The 18,030-nt window shown below is 36.1% G+C and overlaps 1 protein-coding gene and 1 long non-coding RNA gene across 2 annotated transcripts in view; one reads left to right on the forward strand and one right to left on the reverse strand.

The window, feature by feature from the left end:
• PREX2 (phosphatidylinositol-3,4,5-trisphosphate dependent Rac exchange factor 2) overlaps nt 1–17,310 on the forward strand; it is a 169,533-nt gene extending 152,223 nt beyond the window's left edge. Inside the window, exons 38-40 of the mRNA XM_014873008.2 lie at nt 427–529; nt 9,089–9,156; nt 11,975–17,310. Coding sequence (XP_014728494.1) covers nt 427–529; nt 9,089–9,156; nt 11,975–12,020 — 217 coding nt within the window. The 3' untranslated portion in view covers nt 12,021–17,310. The remainder of the gene's footprint in view (nt 1–426; nt 530–9,088; nt 9,157–11,974) is intronic.
• The window catches only part of LOC148225494 (uncharacterized), a 57,765-nt gene that overhangs the window by 10,936 nt on the left and 28,799 nt on the right, over nt 1–18,030 (reverse strand). The gene's annotated exons all lie outside the window — the stretch shown is intronic.

An 18,030-nucleotide genomic window follows, 5' to 3' on the forward strand; every position in this document is an offset into this window, starting at 1 on the left:
GAGTGGAGGGTGAGATTTAACATGCAGGAACAACCTCAAAAGGGATTTATACAATTTCAAAAAATATTTTTATTGGGCTGTTACTCTCCAAGCTGTGCACTTGCCAAGCCAGTTTTTATTGTGGGTTTTTGTGTGTTGTTTTGGGGTTTTTTTGTGAGTTGGGGTTGTTTGTTTGGGGCTTTTTCCTTAAGAGCCAAACAAAACAAACGCATTTGATTGTAAGTCAGCAGGAGCAGTTGTTACACTCAAAATCTTAGAAACATCATACCATTCAGGCTAATGCCTGCATGGGCGAGCAGGGCACAGGGGGGCATGTTTACTATGCAATCTTTTATTTATTTATTATTATTTTTTTTAAATATGATTGATTTAAAAGCAGCTGTTTTAAGGAGCTACCAGACAGCTGACCTCTTTCCCCCACTGCAGGTGCACTCTGAGCGTCACCCTGGAGCAGGCGATCACGCTGGCCCGCAGCCATGGGCTGCCCCCTCGCTACATCATGCAAGCCACGGACGTCATGCGCAAACAGGTGAGGCTGTGGGCACACCACACGCTTCCAAACAGCACGTGTGGTCATCTCCAACAGTGCCGGGAGATTTGCACTGCTTCATCAGTGGTTTGTCTCAGTCCTCTTCTGCATTCACTCAGAGCCAGGATTAAAAAAAATGCACGAAGGAAACGGATTTTCTCGTGTTCGGGCTTGGTTGTTTATTAAATCTTATTAAAAAATACAGAATGTTCAGCAGTGCTTCTAGCCGCCTGCTGCAAGTGAGTAAAATGGAGGAAGATTCAGCTGCTACAAGGTCTCTTAAAGCTAAACAGTCCAATAGAGAATTAACACCTATATTATTTATCCTTTTAACCCAGTAACTAACTTCCCATGACTCTCAGTGTGGCCCTAACTGTCCAACCAGGAACTACTACCTGAAACCCATGAAGAAGAAGGATGAGCACCAAAAGAGACACCACCCAAAATCCTCCATCTTGTCCCATACCTATTACTGTACTATAAAAGCCTCAAATTTAAAACCCTTTACCATGTGAAAGCACTCACTTCTATTTCACTACACACCCATGATTTTTAACTTAATCACTAAAATTTGAAAGCCTTCTCCAAGGCCTCAGGTCAAAAGCAGTGCTCTCCAGGGGATCAGTGCCAGAAAGCACAGAAAGCTCAAAAATCCCAGGTTTCTGGGATCCAACAGTCATCAAGCAAGACAGACTCCACCAAGCATTCTTTAGCCTCCTAAATGATCCCAATCCTAATGTTGTGCAGTGTCTATTTGAGTTCTCTTAGTTTGGGTTCTTTGTTGTTTGCGTTTTGGGTGTTTTCTTCTTTTAAATTTTCTTCCCTTATAGTTGTATGATTTATTTTTTAATACAGAAAAAGGCCATTTTAAACCAGTTGTTTGCTTTCTCTTATGATTTTGCTAAATGATTTTTGTATAGTAACTGCCTTGATATCACTTTACATCAGAGTAGTCTGTTGAGTAAGACAGCCTTTATTTTAATATATATGATTGATAAAAGCAACTTAAGATTATTAACTATTGTCAGTAAAAAGTGACTCATGCACTGAATTAAGGGGAAGTGTAGAAGGGAAGGAGAAATAAATACCATTGTTTTTAGCTTTCAAGGCAAGATTCCTAAGGACAATGTCCTTATTACAAAACAGTGTTTTTCACTCTTTGGTCATAATAGGATATTAGCATTTAAAGGGTGTTGTGGATAGATAACCACCTCAACATGAACTCTTGGTGCTAAGGTAAGCCAAAAATACTGGATTAAAAGGTAATATAAACTGAAAATGGGGGATACACTCTACTGTATTAGCACAACATTTTCTCAAATATCTTGTTATCAGAAAATACTTTCAAAAGGCTGTATCTTGGAGGGAATTCAAAGGAGGAACATGAATGGTCCAGAGGTTGTTAGACAAATCTTATAAACCAAAGATTAAAGAGCTCAACGTGTTCAGTTGATGAAAGGGAGATTGAGGAGGGATTTAATTGCTCTGCATGCATATGGAACATATATCCCAGCCTGTGGTAGCTTTCAACCTTACATCAAAATCATAAGCAAAATACAGGATGCACTCAATCTTGAACTGAAAAAAAACAAAATTAAATATTGTAACAATTAATCACAGATAAGACAAGGTTCATAATTTCTAGGTTCTAGATGGCACTAATTTATTATGTTCATTAATTTTACTACATATTTTGTGCAGCAATCACAGTTATGAAAATGATTAAACAGCTGTACTTTACCTCTAAATTGCTAGAGAGAATAATATGCATATGCTAGATGTGACCTTTAGTCTGTTAAAGCAATTTTGTGGATAGTCTCAGACCACGGATTCACATCAGTTAGTTTTATGTAAGCATTGTTGCTGAGCACGGGTACATCAGAGTATTTAGTCTCATTCCTTTTTGTATTGGACTTTCACTTATTTTGGTGCATAAATTAAGTCTCTGTAGTGAATAAACACCCTCAAGGTTCTTGAGTGAGGTCATATATATCTGCTCAGGAATTACAGCTTTAACTTGACTTGAAAAGGAGGCTATTGCTTTATGTGGATAAACTTGCATGTATAGGTTGATATGTCTGCTCCTGTAGTTTTAGACAAAAAGGAAGATCTGTTTATATTGCAATCAAAAAATACGGTTGTAGGTGTTTGCATAAATCCACTTGTAGGATGTATTCTGTCAAATTGTACATTTTCAAAATACAGATCTAGGCCATTTAAAAAAATTGCTGATTCATTTTTGTATCTTCTGCAGTTTATTTAGTGAAAATGAAAGACAAAATGAAAGAAACTGACATGGTTTTGAGCAGCTATAGATGTACTTGCTCAAATACAGATGTGGAAAAAAGCCCTTTGATGAGGCTGCATTCTTTGAAGTAAAACAGCAGGTGATCAATAGCTGTTCAAGGTACCAATATCTCAATACCACACACAGACACTGCGAAGATGTGTGCTAGTATATCTAGATTTTTTTCACACACTCTTTCTCTTGCAGGAAACCACTATGGTATTTAATAGAGTAATAATTTTTTGTTGTAATTTTCAATTGGTCTTGGAGTAGAAATATAACCCTCCATTAAATTCTAAATGTTTTGGAGTAATTTCAAAATGCACTATGGTACTTTCTAGAAACCTGTTTGGATTTAATGTTTAAATTATCAGTAGAATTTAATTGTCAGGATCATAATGCAGGGCATAAAACTTGGAAGAAAAAGGAATAAAAAGGCTTCTTGGGGCTTAATGCAGAACATTTAGTTAAGGGCAATACATGTGCCTTTTCCACATAAAACAAAGAAAAAACTTTTTATCCCATTTACACACTAAACCTTTTGTGGAATAAAGGTGTTAGCCACAAGGAGATGCAAGTCAAAGGACATCTATTCCATCTGTTACTCAGCAGCATTAACTCCTATCAGTATCAGCTTTCCACAAGAGGAACTTACCTCTACTTGGAGCTGATGTGTTTTCCAATTTGGTACACCAGTGCTGAATAATCAGAGACACCTGACTGAAAGGATAACCTCAGGAATTATATTATTTTTATAATTAAATGAGGTCAAGATCGTATTGAACAAGACTAATAATAGCTCCAACTGTACTGTTGGAACAATGTTCAAAGTAATTGTCTTGTCAGTTATAGTAAGATAACAAGTACCTGGTCTGTGAGAACTAAACAGAGGAGACCAACTTGTGAGAACAGATGTGAACTTGGGTCTGTGGGATGGCTTTAGTTAAGAGGTTTTGATTTATTTATAAAATAGAGAAAAAATTGTCAAAGTATCCCAACTATCTTTTGGTAATTTTTTTTTACTTATGTATATATACTCATGTAAACATCTGCACAAACAAAATACTATGTAAAGCATCCTGACAGCAGTGCAACTTCAGGATGCAGCAGAGTGGAGAGGACAGAGAAATAGGAAAGGAGCTGCAGGAGGGCAGAGAGCTCTGAGGAAAAAAGGTAACTAGAAGACTGATAAACAGAAAAGGCCAGAAGAGAATTTATGCTGTCTTTTAAGTGACTAATCATGTTTTCACACCTTTTAAAAAGTACAACAACAGCACTATATTTTGAGCCCATCAGGGGAGGGACTATGTTAGACCTCTTGTTTGTAAATAGAGATGGGCTGGTGGGAGATGTGGTGGTTGGAGGCTGCTTGGGGCATCACCGTCATGAAATTATAGAGTTCTTGGTATTTGGTGAAATCAGGAGGAATATCAATAAGACTTTTACATTGGACTTTCAGAGGCCAGACTTTGGCCTATTTAGGAGACTTATTCAGAGAGTTCCTTGGGAAGCAGCCCTTAAAAACAAAGGAGTCCAGGAAAGGTGGGTGTGTTTCAAAACAGAGGTTTTGAGGGCACAGGAACAGACTGTCCCTGTGTGCCAAAAGATGAGTCAATGAGGAACACATCCAGCCTGGATGGGCAACAAGGTTTTGAGGACTTAGGAATAAAAAGAGGATGTATCATCTTTGGAAGGAGGATCAGTCTCTCAGAAAGTATTTAAAGGGATTGCTAGGGCACGTAGGACAAAAATTAGGGAGGCCAAAGCTCAGTTCAAACTCAATTTGGCAACTTTTTTAAAGGATAATAAAAAATGTTTTTACAACTACATTAATGGTAAAAGGAAGGGTAAGACCAACCTGTGTTCTCTACTGGATGCAGGAGGGAACTTAGTAACTGCAGATGAGGAGAAGGCAGAAGTGCTTAACGCCTTCTTTGCCTCAGTCTTTTGTGGGAAGACAGCTTACCCTCAGGACAACTGTCCTCCTGGAATGGTAGATGAAGTCAGGGAGCAGAATTGTCCCCCAGTTATCCAGGAGGAGGCAGTCAGAGAACTGCTGAGCTGCTTGGATATTCATAAATCTATGGTACCAGACGAGGCTGGTGAGGGGCTGTTAAGAATGGCTGAGGGAACTGAGGTTATTCAGCCTGGAGAAAAAGAGACTCAGAGGTGACCTTATCATATATAGGTTGAATATTAGGAAAACGTTTTTTACAGGAAGAGTGATAAAGTACTGGATTGGTCTGCCCAAAAGATTGGATGTAGCATTCAGTGCCATGGTTTAATTGAAGTGTTAGGGCAAGGGTTGGACTCGATAGTCTTGAAGGTCACTTCCGACCTGATTCTGTGATTCTGTGAGTAGTTCTCATAATAATTGTACTGATTTAGAGCTTTTTGAAAGAGAATGTGTTTTCTCTATGTGACTGGTTCTTGCTATCCTTAAATTAGTGTGTAGCTTGAAAATAAACCTATAATTTTAAACATGGCAGTAAGAATACTAGTTCATATAGAAAAAAATACATTGATGATGTCTCAGAACTGTCATCATCTTTCACCAGTGCTTTGGCAGTACCCGTATGAAGAGGGTAGCAGTCTGGAGTCATGTAGCACAGCTCTCCCTTATGCCCATGTGAGACAGTGTCAATTGAGAATATAATTGGAGAAGTATAAATTAACAGTATATTGAAACAGAAATGGTATAATGATGTTCAGTGGTGACAAAAAGATGTCACGTAGCAAGTTGCTGGTAATTCTTGGGGGCTTTTCCTCAAAATAAATAAGAATTTGGTGGTTTTAAGTAAGGTCTAATTTGTGCCCCAACTAAACAATAAATTACATGATTATATAAAGCTAGACTCCTTTTTAAATCAATGCATTTGATTTATTATGTGAGCAAGATACTAAAATTAGTTTGTCTAGTGAGTGATGCAAGTAAAAATAGGCTGGTTTTGTTCTCAGAGGTATTCACAGCACTGACGTCCAGGATCAGCGTGTGATTAATTTAGATAGTTTTTGCAAATATATGTATATATATTCTGGCTCTCAGTGCTTTAATCATATGCCAGTCTCAGCTGTCTGTCATGGTGAGGTTTCTTTATTATGATAAAATTTTAGAAAATGGCACTGACAAAAGGCCAGTGGTGCAGAAGCCTGGACTCAACATGTCTAACCAAAACCAACATCTATCCCTATGTCATTCCTGACAGATATTTGTTGTATCTATTCTTAAACCTCCAGTAGGGGGGACTCCTGCACAGTGCTTCCCATGTGGTCTGTTCCAGAGTTTTCTTAACAGTTTCATTAGAATGCTTTACTTTGTGCCTCGTTTAAGTGGCTTTTTTCTTCTATTTTTTCCCCCCTTCCATTCGCTTTTTCTATCCAGTATACCATAAATGTAACAACCAGATTTTCTTCCCTATTTAGCAGTGGAGTTTTAGCATTTTGATTGCCAGATATGGGGCATCTAGCATACTCTGATCAACCGGTTCCTGTGTTACCACCCTCATCATAAAATATTTCTTCCTTATATCTATTCTGAATATACCTTTGTTTAGTTTAAAACCGTTACCCCTTTCCCTATTGCTACAGCACCTGCAAAAAAGTCTGTCCCAAATTTGGTTATCATTTTCTGGATAATCCATCACTTCATAGATAGATGAAATCAGTTGATCTGATCTGTCATTTTTCAGTTGTGTTTTCTTAACTAATTATCTTATTTTCCACTGAACTCTTTTCAAGTCTTTTATTAAAGATGAGATGTAACTTTGAAGAATTATAAATAATCTTGCAGGACTTTGTGATTGAGCAGTAAAATAGTAGATGAAAATCAGTGTAGATTACTCTTAAGTGAAGAACACTGGGGAAAAAACAAGCCCTAAGTTCACATTCAAAATAATTGACTGTGAGCTTGCCATTCCATTTTATGTTCAAGACCTCAGGGTATGACGAGAAAACATCAGCTCAATTTGCAGCAGTTATCAGTAAAGCAGAAGTTATAATGGTTTAGGCAGGGATAGATGGCAAAGTAGAAATCATGCTGTCATGCCCCTGCATTTGGAACGATCTGATATTCTTATCCCTTCCATAAGGATATAGCATAATGGAAAAGATTCAGAGAAGGTCACAGAAAATTATCAATTGTTGGGAAAGGTTTATAGACAGAACAGATAGAAACACAAAATAATGTAGGACTGCTCAGCTTCATGAAGGGGGGATAACAGGATTCTAAAGAATGTGTGTCACAGGTAGTGACTGACCATTGTCTTACCTGTGCAGAACTAAAGCATCTAATGAAACTGTCAGATTTAAATGAAATTAAAAGAGTAGAAAGCTGGAGAGGGGCTTTCTACAAGGGCATATGGTGGTGGGGCAAGGGGAATGGCTTCAAAGTGAGAGTTGGCTTAGATTGATTCTTTATTTTAGAATAAATTTTATACATTAGGTTTAGAAAAAAGTCTTTACAGTGAGGGTGGTGAGGTACTGGACTCTGTTGCCCAGAGATGCTGCAGATGCCCCATCCCTGGAAATATTTGGGGACAAGTTGAATGGGGCTCTGAGCATTCTGGTCTAGTGCAAGGCGTCCTTGCCTATGGTGGGAGGTTGAAACGAGATGATCTCTAAAATTTTAGCAACCAAAACCATTCTCTGATTCTTGATGTAGCAAGCTAAGATTGTACCAAAGATGTGGATCTTTCATAAGGTTAGTGATGTGTATTTATTACTGAGAACAAGATGAGATGAGAAAGAAGAGAATCACCAAAGTTGATTAAATACATACTTGCTGATGAAGAGAGGAAGTATTGAATGACTAATGACTGAATTCTGGATGAGTTTCTGGGGAAAGACATATGTTTGTTATGGTCTGTAGTTATGTGCCTTTGCAATTGTTGGAGACAGTCTTACTGAGATAGATGCAGCTATAGTAAAATATTTTTATATTCTGCCTTGAGTTTTATATGTACTCTAGTTATTTTTTCTATCTTTATCACCATTTTTTTGCCTTAAAGAAATGTAAGGACACAGTAGGTTTTTGTGGTACATGTTGATTTACATACAATCTGAGAGTCTAGCTGTGTGTAAACAGCCAGTCTTTTCCATGTACTGTTTCAGCCCATGACCTTGTCAATTACCTGTGTACCTGATTTCAGTCAATTGAAAGGTTTAGTCTTACTCTGTATCTGGAACCAATTATTGTGCCTATTTTACTTCATGTGCATCTGGCACTGCAGCTCTGTTAGAAATACATCTTTGATGGTTCATGTCAATCTAAAATCATTCAGTAAGAATTCTGAGGTCATACATTTTTATTCTCTGTTATTTTGTCCTGAATTTACATAGTACAGGAGAAATGAATGGAGAGTCAGTATATTTATTATTGACAGAACAAGTAGTTTCCATCTCCTTTAAAATGGTAGAAAACATAGTGAGCCTAACAGATATTTCTTAATTATTACTACTTTACATAAATAAAACTGCACTTTAAGAGCTAGATCTCATAATTCAAAAAGAAATTTTACTAAGTTCTTTGATATGTGAAAGCTGGTATGTTTGCAGAAGAGGGTGTCTTTCACATGATAGTTCATGGTATGTGAATATTGTGCATGTTTTATCCATTTCCTCCTTACTAGAGGAGTCAGAGAGACAAAACTATTTTCAGTATTGTTTTTGAAAGGACCAATTGAGGTACCAACTTTTCTTTTGTCCCTGCTTTAAGCAGGGATGTTAGACTAAACAATCTCAGGAGGTTCCTGCCTATTTGTTTGGTTTTTGGTTTATTTTTTTTTTTAATTCTCTGATTATAAAGGAAGATCAGAACCTGCATTTCTCTAATCCTTATTTAGGCCATTTTTTGTTAGTTTTATTTAGTATTTTCATAGAAAATAATCTGTAATATTTATTTGCTCAATAGTTCTTAGGAAATAAGTGACACGTCAGAACAGAACTTTATCTATGACTTCTACATGGAAGGGTGACAAAAGTCAAACAAATTGAAATGATATGTGTTTGGATAGTTTTAAACCTTAAATGTTAATTTTTTTATGATTCTCTTCTAAATTAGCAAGATCTATATGTGAACATTTATTTGGTGACAAGTGGCAAGATTTTTTTCTTTATTGCTTAACTTGGTTCTTACCTTAGAAGATAATAGTTGCTTTGGGAGATGAAACATGTTAATTAATTATAATCAATAGTTTTGTTCATCTACAATGCTCAGAAAATTTCCTAATTTACTGTGGGGAAAATGAAGTCAAATTGTTGTTCTTCTTCCACAGGGTGCGAGAGTACAAAACACAGCCAAGAATTTAGGAGTGAGGGATCGAACGCCACAGTCTGTGCCAAGGTAACTGATTCTTTGTGTCCTAGACCATGGTTTTGTCTACTTTGTGCCAATTTCAGTCCTAGTTGCTAAAAAACTAACAGTAAACATTGGCTGTATTATGCTCTAGCTGGTAAGATTTGGCTCTAAATGTACATAAAATTAGTTGCACTCTTAGCCATACAATTTCACTTCAAGTGATTAGTTGCAGAAGTTCGGGCTATGTAGCTCTTCAAAACATGCCCATTTTTGAAAAATGAAACCTAGCTCATGTTAATTATGAAAACACTGGAGTAAGTACTTCATCACTTGTAGTATTTAGTGGGTTTGAGTAAATACTCTTAACTGGATCCATAACCCTGTTTTAATGAAATACTGTACCACAGCATCTCAGCAAAACCATGTTCTAGCTGCATTTGGGGATGATGTAGTCTCTTTGTCTACTTCTGAAACATGCATTACAATGAAAAATGGGCTGTTCTATATTTATCCAGCTTTTTAATGTTGTGATGGATTGTAGGTATGGGAAATGTTTATTTAAAAACACAATACTTATGAATAAAAATAACCAACCAACCATGTTCTTAATTTGATCTTAAAATGGTTTTAGTTACCCAGAATTAATTTAAACTGGGTATTACCAATTTAATCATAATGTTTTTGTTGACTAATGAGAACACATTGAATGAGCTAGACATGTATGTGAAATAGATAACAGATCCACTGTGGTGTTTAAATTTCAGTAAGGAAAGGAAATTAGTAAAATCTGGTAGAGATGACTGTGTGAATGTGATTAGCTTAGAGGCAGCCCAGGACCAAAGATCCTTGAAAAATGTCTTGCCTTGTGGGAATCCATGGCAATAAAGTAGCATTTTGTTACATTTAAAGCAAAGAAAGCATTAATGAGAGAAGAATTTTCATATTTTGAATAGTACAATTTGGGCCTTAAGTGAACTCCTTCATGACATAATTCTGGAGACAGCCAAAGAATTCTTGCAACCCAAACTTTTCCCATCCCAACATGACAGAATGTTTGTCTAGATTCAGGATTCTTGTGATAAAGGAAAAACCTAAGTTCTCAAAAGTTGAAACTTAGCAATGAGATTTTTTTAAAGCTCCCACAATGTAGCACTGAAATGCTGAAGAAGAATTATGAGAACATAGAATAGAAAGATGTACCCAGCATGTCACCTTGCCAGTGAGCAGCAGTAGCAATGTCAAAGGAATATCCCAAGCCTCCATGGTTTGGGCATTAGATGCACAAGCCAGAATTGTCATCAGCAGGATGCTTTTGATGTATTACTAAACAATACTATAGCTTCTCAGTTCTCTGCTTTGAAAACAATTTTATATTTGGTTTCATTTAACATCATTTGACAGGGTTCTCTTGTTGTCTGCAGCTGCCACTGTTTCTTGATATTTGTACCATCTCAAATAATTGTTCCATAGATATTGACCCAGAACAGACTATTTCTGCTCTATAGCATCTTCAGCAACTTTAGATCCTTAGGGATTTATGCAGCCTTATTGTTAGTTTGCTTCACAATTCCTTTATATCACTTGCTCTGAAAGACAATCTTAGTGATTACTGCTATAACCTGAAAAATGCACAGACCTTAGTACTTGGGGCTGAGGTTTTCTGCACTTTTCTCCATAGAAATTAAATATTGCTAAAACATCAAGTATTAACCCCATTGCAATTACTCTAGATGAGATCCTGACTGTAATTTTATCTGTCTTCTGCCAGCTTTGAATATTACTGCTTTATTATGCCAGCAGAATCAGATAATTCAACTCCTAGTTATTCTTCTCTGCTTCCTTGTAAAGGAATGAAGATCATACATTATCCTCTCATCAGTATAAAAATATAAGATATATGTGTATTGCCTTATATATTGATCCAAACAGATATTTGGGTGTCAGCATAATGTGACCTCAAATGATTGTGTTTTTGAATCTGCCATATGACTATGTGGAAGAGCCCAATCATCTTCAGAACACATTATGGTGGAGATTTCTCTTTGCTATTCCTTCAGTGATATATTTTCTCAGAGGAATATGTGTAATCTCCAAATGAGATCATGTCTATGGCTGGTTCTAATTGCTGTAGTTTCAGAGGAGATACTGTATGCTGGATAGGAGTACAGAACAAAGGGTGTGAGGTCAGAATGACTGCCTTTTATTTTCAGTATTTCTATTGTTAGGGTAAAGTTCCAAACACCTGTTAATAACCGAGTCCTTGCAAAAGGGGTTAATAGAAGTCAAAAAACCTTTATAAAAGCAGTGGCTATTTCAATCTGTACTTGAAGTTGTCATTTGAACCAAATCTTACTGCTGTTGACTTCATCCATGAAGAAAAAGAGGGAGAGTTTAAAATCTGCATGCTAGTGTCACATGTCTGACACCTGTCTTAGGTACTTCAAATAGCATCAGTTCTTCAGGGAAATATTTTTAGAGTGAGGTTTGATTGGCCAAGACAAAACAGAATTGGAGGCAATTGCATTCACCAAGCAGCTTTTCCTATTCAGAAATCCAGGCAACAACTGATAATAGGATTAATGAAGGCATCTTCTGTTCAAAAATATGAAAATTTTTCTATATTGAAATGTGTTTATAAGACTGCTTATAGATACGTGTTTTAATGATTCCACTTTCAATGTAAACAATATTACTTACAAAAAAGATTTTATTAGTTTCACATTGATAGTATTAAACTGAATTCAGAATCTTTTGTTTTGCAGTGCAGAAAGATGTAGATTTAGTTAGTGTTCCTTAAATTTACTCATCTTAAAAATGACCAAGTTCTCAGAATAATAATTATTTTGTTTTTTGTCATTGCCAGATTATACAAGCTGTGCCAGCCACCACCACCTGTTGGAGAAGAATGAGGAGATCTGCTCCAGAACACAACCCAGTAATGGCCTTTAGGATACTGGGACTATATGACAAAAATCCAACTGCACTATAGCAGTATGTCCCTGCAGCTTCGATAAATAAGAAAATAAATGTTTTACTCAGGACAAAGAAAGAAATACATTGGCATTGAAAAATGTCTTCCCAAAAGCATTTCTGAAATCTGTGCACTCCAGCCTTACACTCATAGGATAGTACTCTTCCTTGGGAATTTTACACTGGAATCAGATTAAATTGATGTGTCTTGTTCAGCCACATGACAGGTATAGCCAGCAGCTTGAAAAAGTCTTGTTCAGAGGCAACGTCTTCACTTGTACACTATGCAGAATGTGTTTTTGTGGAAACCTAGATAAACTAGGCTTGATAATGAGCATGCACTTCGTATGGGGCCCTTTGCACTTGATAAAGCTTTTATTCCTGTCACCATCATAATTTCTTGGAATGTTGACTTTACTGTTTCAAGAATATAATGTGAAGTTTAACGATGGAATGTTCATTTCAGAGTTGTGTTTAATGGCTGCAGGCAGCTGCTATGGATGTGTGCTTGTAATCAGTAAACTCAGCCATGTCAGAAGCAGTGCTTGTCACACTGCTTTGGAAGGAGGATCTACATGGTATTAGGAGTGCCTGATGGTATGGCATACAAGGTAAAGTTCTGCCCTTTTGCAGCTGCCATTATAATGAAGGAGAAGGATGAGTCTGATCTTCATCCATTGTTAGGCTGAGTTTCAGACTCTAATAGATGTTTTACATTTACATCTCTGCACTTGAGAGTTTTCCAGAGTTGTGTATATTCTTCTATAGTACTACACTAACAAATCTACAGAAGGCAGAGATGAGTCAGTATTGTTAAACTGGAAATGACTGGTTGAAGTTCAAGCATAGTTTGGGGTTTTGATGTTTTATGCTACCATTTTCCACATTTTATCAGAATTGTTTTGTATAGCACCTCAGTTTTTTGGAGTAGTAATTGTTAAAGATTTATTTTGAAATTGTACTAACTATTTAGAGAGCCCAGGGAGATTTTGTCTGCATTTGGCTGTTCTTTTGGCCAAAGAATCTTCAGAGAAAATGCCCCCAAATAAGGATTTATATATGAACACATTAAAACAAAAACTGTATTCTGAAATAGTTCTACTTGTAGCATTAGCTATGTATTCCATTAGTGCAAGACACATGCCGAATAAAATTTATTTTTTGTACAACAGCGGCCTGTAGTTATGCTGTAGCAATCAAACCTCACAATGTAATTTTTGCATATGATCTAAATATTTATGAATCTATAAATCTACAATAAGTGAGAATTCAAAAGGATCTGTACTCTTGAAGAGAGTGGGTTTTTTAATAGAGGATATTTAGGTAACTTGTTACTTTTCTCCAAAGGAGGAATTAGAGCTCCTACCTTTTTCAGTATTCTAAATGTTTTTACACAGACCTTAATTTTGCTAAGAAAATAAATATTTTTATATATCCACAGATATATATGCGCAGACATATATGTAGATTTCAACATGTAGTCATATCAATTAGTCCTACCATAAACTGAGAATGTTTGCTTTAAACTATAACAAAGACATGCAGTAATGAACACTCCAGTAGCAACTTCACCTTTGTGCTTTAAAGTTTACTCTCTTTCATAGTTACTAGAAGCTATTGAACTATGATCTTTTTGATTAAAAAACTTAATATACAAAAGCAAAATGAAAATCAAAATTTAAAAAAAAATATTTCTTTTAAAGGCTTTTGTCTAGCATGACCTAATGCTTACACGTAAGAAAGAGCTATGCTTTCTATAACTGCTGTTCTATTCAGGATCTCATACTTTCAGATTTGTTTCATTCAGAGCAGCAGTATTGACTATGGGAATTCCTGCTCCGGGCAAAAGCACCAGTAATTTCAGTTTCTGCTTGTTCAGACATCAGAAGTACAGAGAAGCCATAGGCACCTCAAGCCCAGGGCGTGCCGCTGTCAGCCCAGCTCTGAGCTCACATCTTCCCGTGGGGTTTCCCCACATGAGGTTTGATTTACTATGAGGGAAGTCAGCTGTAGTCTGCATGGAGCTGCTGAGCCTGTATACAATAAAATAACCTAGAGGACAAAATCTGCTGCATGCACATGCGTTATTGTAACTAGTCATCACTTTTTTTTTTTTTACATAACATTGAAAATGGTAGGAATGCGAATACTCCAAAATAGTCTCCCTGTATAGTATGATAATTCCCTGTTTCATTTTGCTGTTGAAATCATGGGATAATAGACATTTTTAAGGGACAAATAGTTATAAGTCAGTCACTGGAAAAAATTCTTTAGCTGTTGTTTCATGAATGTGCATCAGAAATCTTGACCTCTTATTTTGCTATCTAACTTTTGGTCCTTTATTCTTTTTGCCCTCTCTAGAGACAGTTTTCAAAAAACTATTCAGCATTATGAGCTTTATTGGTGACCCATACTGCAAAGTAAAGTGTCTGTTTAGCCTGTTATCAAAGGAGCTGAGAAACTTAAGCCCTGGTTTTCTAGGATTACAGAAAACATATAAAAATATGATTCCCCAGTAACACACAGAATTACAGAATCAATTAGTTTGGAAAAGATCTCTGACATAATTGACTCCAACATATAGATCGAGTCCAACCTATTTTCAGAGGAAATGGGGCATAAGTGGCCTACTTATTGTCTGTTAAAAAGTGGGGACTTGATTTCTCAAAACATTCTCCAGTGGCCTGTATTGTGTAGTATTGAGATTGCTTTTCTTGTCCCTCTGCTTTCAGAGCACTCTGAACATTCTAACACCATGCTATTGATTTCTAATAACATTAAATGGACTTTAATAAGTCCATTCTAACAATATAAATTTACATATGTTCATTATTAAAGCTGTTTATCTTGTTTGGTATATGCATAGGACATATTTATCCCTTATGCAAGGTGCACTTGCAGAGCAAAAAAAAATATCCATTCTCATCACAATATGTTTATCCTCTTTTAAACTCACAGATGACAAGAGATGACCAAGAGTGATGGTTTACAAGAATTTTATCACCTATAGCTTCTTAAATCTTTGCTTTGACAGAAACAGGTTATGTAGCCTTTTTTTGCAACAATGTGTTGTATTGGTTTAGGGAAAGCATTCTCTATGTAATTTTTACTTTTTCGCCCAAGGCAAGTGTAATTCTTCTGGGAATAAATTCAAGGATCTAGAGGCATACATTAACAAATAGTACCATGATTCAATGCTAGCCTGGGAAGGGAGTGTTACAAGCCAAGGAACAGCGGAATTGCTATGAGTTGGCATAGTATCTATGCTTGGAGAAAACATAGATTTTAAGTAGAGTTGATGATGCTTGGCCTTTGTAACCATCATCTATGAATAATAGGATGTTAAACAGTCTTTAGTCTATGAAATGACCATTCAGTCTAGTTCCCCAAATTAGTTATTCTTTAATACCTATTTTCCTTGTAGATTGTAAATGTAAATAAATAAATATAAAAATGTATATAGTCCAGTTTTTCAATGTCAGACTTTGTGTTTAGAGATCTGTTTTAAAGTAAATACTCCTGCTGTCAGCTGAAGCAACCAACCAATTTCATGTCCACTGAGACAGCTGGAATCTTTAGTTGCTTTTTGGGTAGATTTAACTGGGTTTTAGCAAATGCATCAGGTTTTTGGATTGGTTTGTATTTGTTTATTTTAATGCAGTCAGTAATGGTCAGAACTGCTCTTCTACTGGTTTAGAGCCAAAACAATTAAGCTTCAGTCAAGAAGGATTTATAGTAGTCATACTTATTTCATTTGTTAGAATCCTTTAATGGAAAAAAAAAGAACCACTTTTATTGATCTGTTTTTAGCCAGAGAAATTCACAAGCAAACATGTTTTATTAATTCTTTGTCAGATGTAGTGTGTGTATATATATATGTGTTGTATTTAAGACAATTGCCTGAATGTGAGTATACACATCATGGTTAAGCATGATGCTCAAAAAAGGAAAGTGTCTTTCATTTATTTTCATTTAGATGAGAAAATCAGTAGCTGTAGTATATATCTGCATATTGTTCCGTACTTTTTACTTTACAGCTCCTTCACGGATATGTCTGCCAGCATTTTATGCGTATTTTGCACTATTTTTGTTTAACAGTATGAAAAGAACTAATGCATTGCCTTATGTATTTTATCTCTGTACTTGACAAATGCAGGTAGTGCTTTTCTAATTGTACTCCAACAATCCTCTGGCATTGGTAAATTAGATGTGCAGTACATACCTGACTCAGGATACCTGGATTTTTCATCATTAGGTTTTGAAGTTTAAAAAGATATTGAACTCATATTTTTGTATGCTGACAATTGTGTAGGGTTTTTTTATATACTGTATATATCAACCAAGTTTTCCTAAAGACATTTTATTATTATTAATGTTTCCCTTTTCCTGCTAGATGTGGGTTTATGTTTTCTTGTTACGTATGTATAAATGAATATACAGCACACACAGTCATGCAGATGTTAACATCAGTGAGAAATTTCAGATTGTCCAGAGGCTAATCAAGCTTTTTTTTCCTTATGTTCTTCTCTAAAAAGATAAATCTCCATACTAGAAATCTGCTTTAGAAATAGCATCTACTTCAGTTTGAAAGTCCAATAGAGTGTTCAAAGTACTTGGGACATTTCTGCAAGTACTTAGATCTGGACTTTCATGGGAATATCCATGACATCTTCTGTGTGTGTATGTGTGTCCTATCTGCAGTACCATACATCAGATTAAAACAACTAAGCAGCCTTAATGACTTCTTTACATCCTGTATATAGTGTATGTATTTGGTTATACTTGTGTTACACTTTAAAAATGAACTTAATTTCTGCATTGAGTATTGCACACATTTTTCAGATTAAGAATATATTTTGTAACATCTCATTAAACACAAGAGACCATTACTGCTTTGAAATATTACGTGTAAGTATGGCCATACACAGAATGTCTCAGCCAGCTTTTGTTTGAAAACAATCAAACTAGAGGTTCTGTGGGTAGTGGAGTTTTTTGGAAGTAAACTTTGGAACTAAAGATCCTTGGAACATGGATTTAAATTACTTTTACCTTTATTTTGTAAAGTGCCTTTGTAGCATACTTGGAATCGGTTACTACATCAATTTTGGGCAAGACTAATAACTGTGTACTTTTAGATCTCTGGTTTATTTTTTTAGTTACATAGTAAAGACTGGAATGGTAACAATGTATTACAAAATGTCAGAGAGCAATAAAACTATTCATAATATGGCCACTGTAAACCTCTTTATTTGTAAGCAAGAAGTAAGTTGGGAGGGAGGGGGTTGAGAGTCTTCAGCCCTTTCAGTGTGCCTGCCTAGGAATTCCCCTGCAGGAGAACAGAAATTAAACTTCTAGAAATAAATGTTTCTAATATGAATCTCTTCTGCTAACTCAAGCTCAACTTAGGCTTATTGCTGGTAATTGAAATATATCTTTATAACCATTGGAAAACTGAACCCTACATGAGCAGAAGCCCCTGGCTTTGGGCAGTTGTACTGTGTGAAAGCTGGAAGAGACACAGGCATGAAAATTGCTTTCTGGCCCCGTGGTGCCATCACTGTTCCACAAAGCTCTGAAATACCCACCATTTCTGCACTTCTTTGTCTGAGGACTTTCCACTTACTGCTGTGCACAAGGGTAATCTGACAAGCACAGTGTGGAGTGTTGTACTCCATGTACTAAAAAACCACCAATAAATGACTGATCCTTTAGAGGGATCTTTTGGGATGCCAAGGGGTTGAGGAGTTGCACTTGCACTGTTTCTTTTGAAAGCTGATGAACTATTAGACCTTGCAGAGCAGTTGTCTCTAAATGAAGTGAGTTCCGATTTTGGTATGGTTGTTGTGATCAACAGACACCCAGGACTGAAAGGAACTAATGGAGACAGGACCAAAAGCAACGACAATTACTTTGTAAAATCCCTTTTGTTTTCCATCTTCTGTGAGCAAA

Source organism: Sturnus vulgaris, chromosome 1 (assembly GCF_052056855.1).
Source record: "Sturnus vulgaris isolate bStuVul1 chromosome 1, bStuVul1.hap1, whole genome shotgun sequence".
NCBI lineage: Eukaryota > Metazoa > Chordata > Aves > Passeriformes > Sturnidae > Sturnus > Sturnus vulgaris.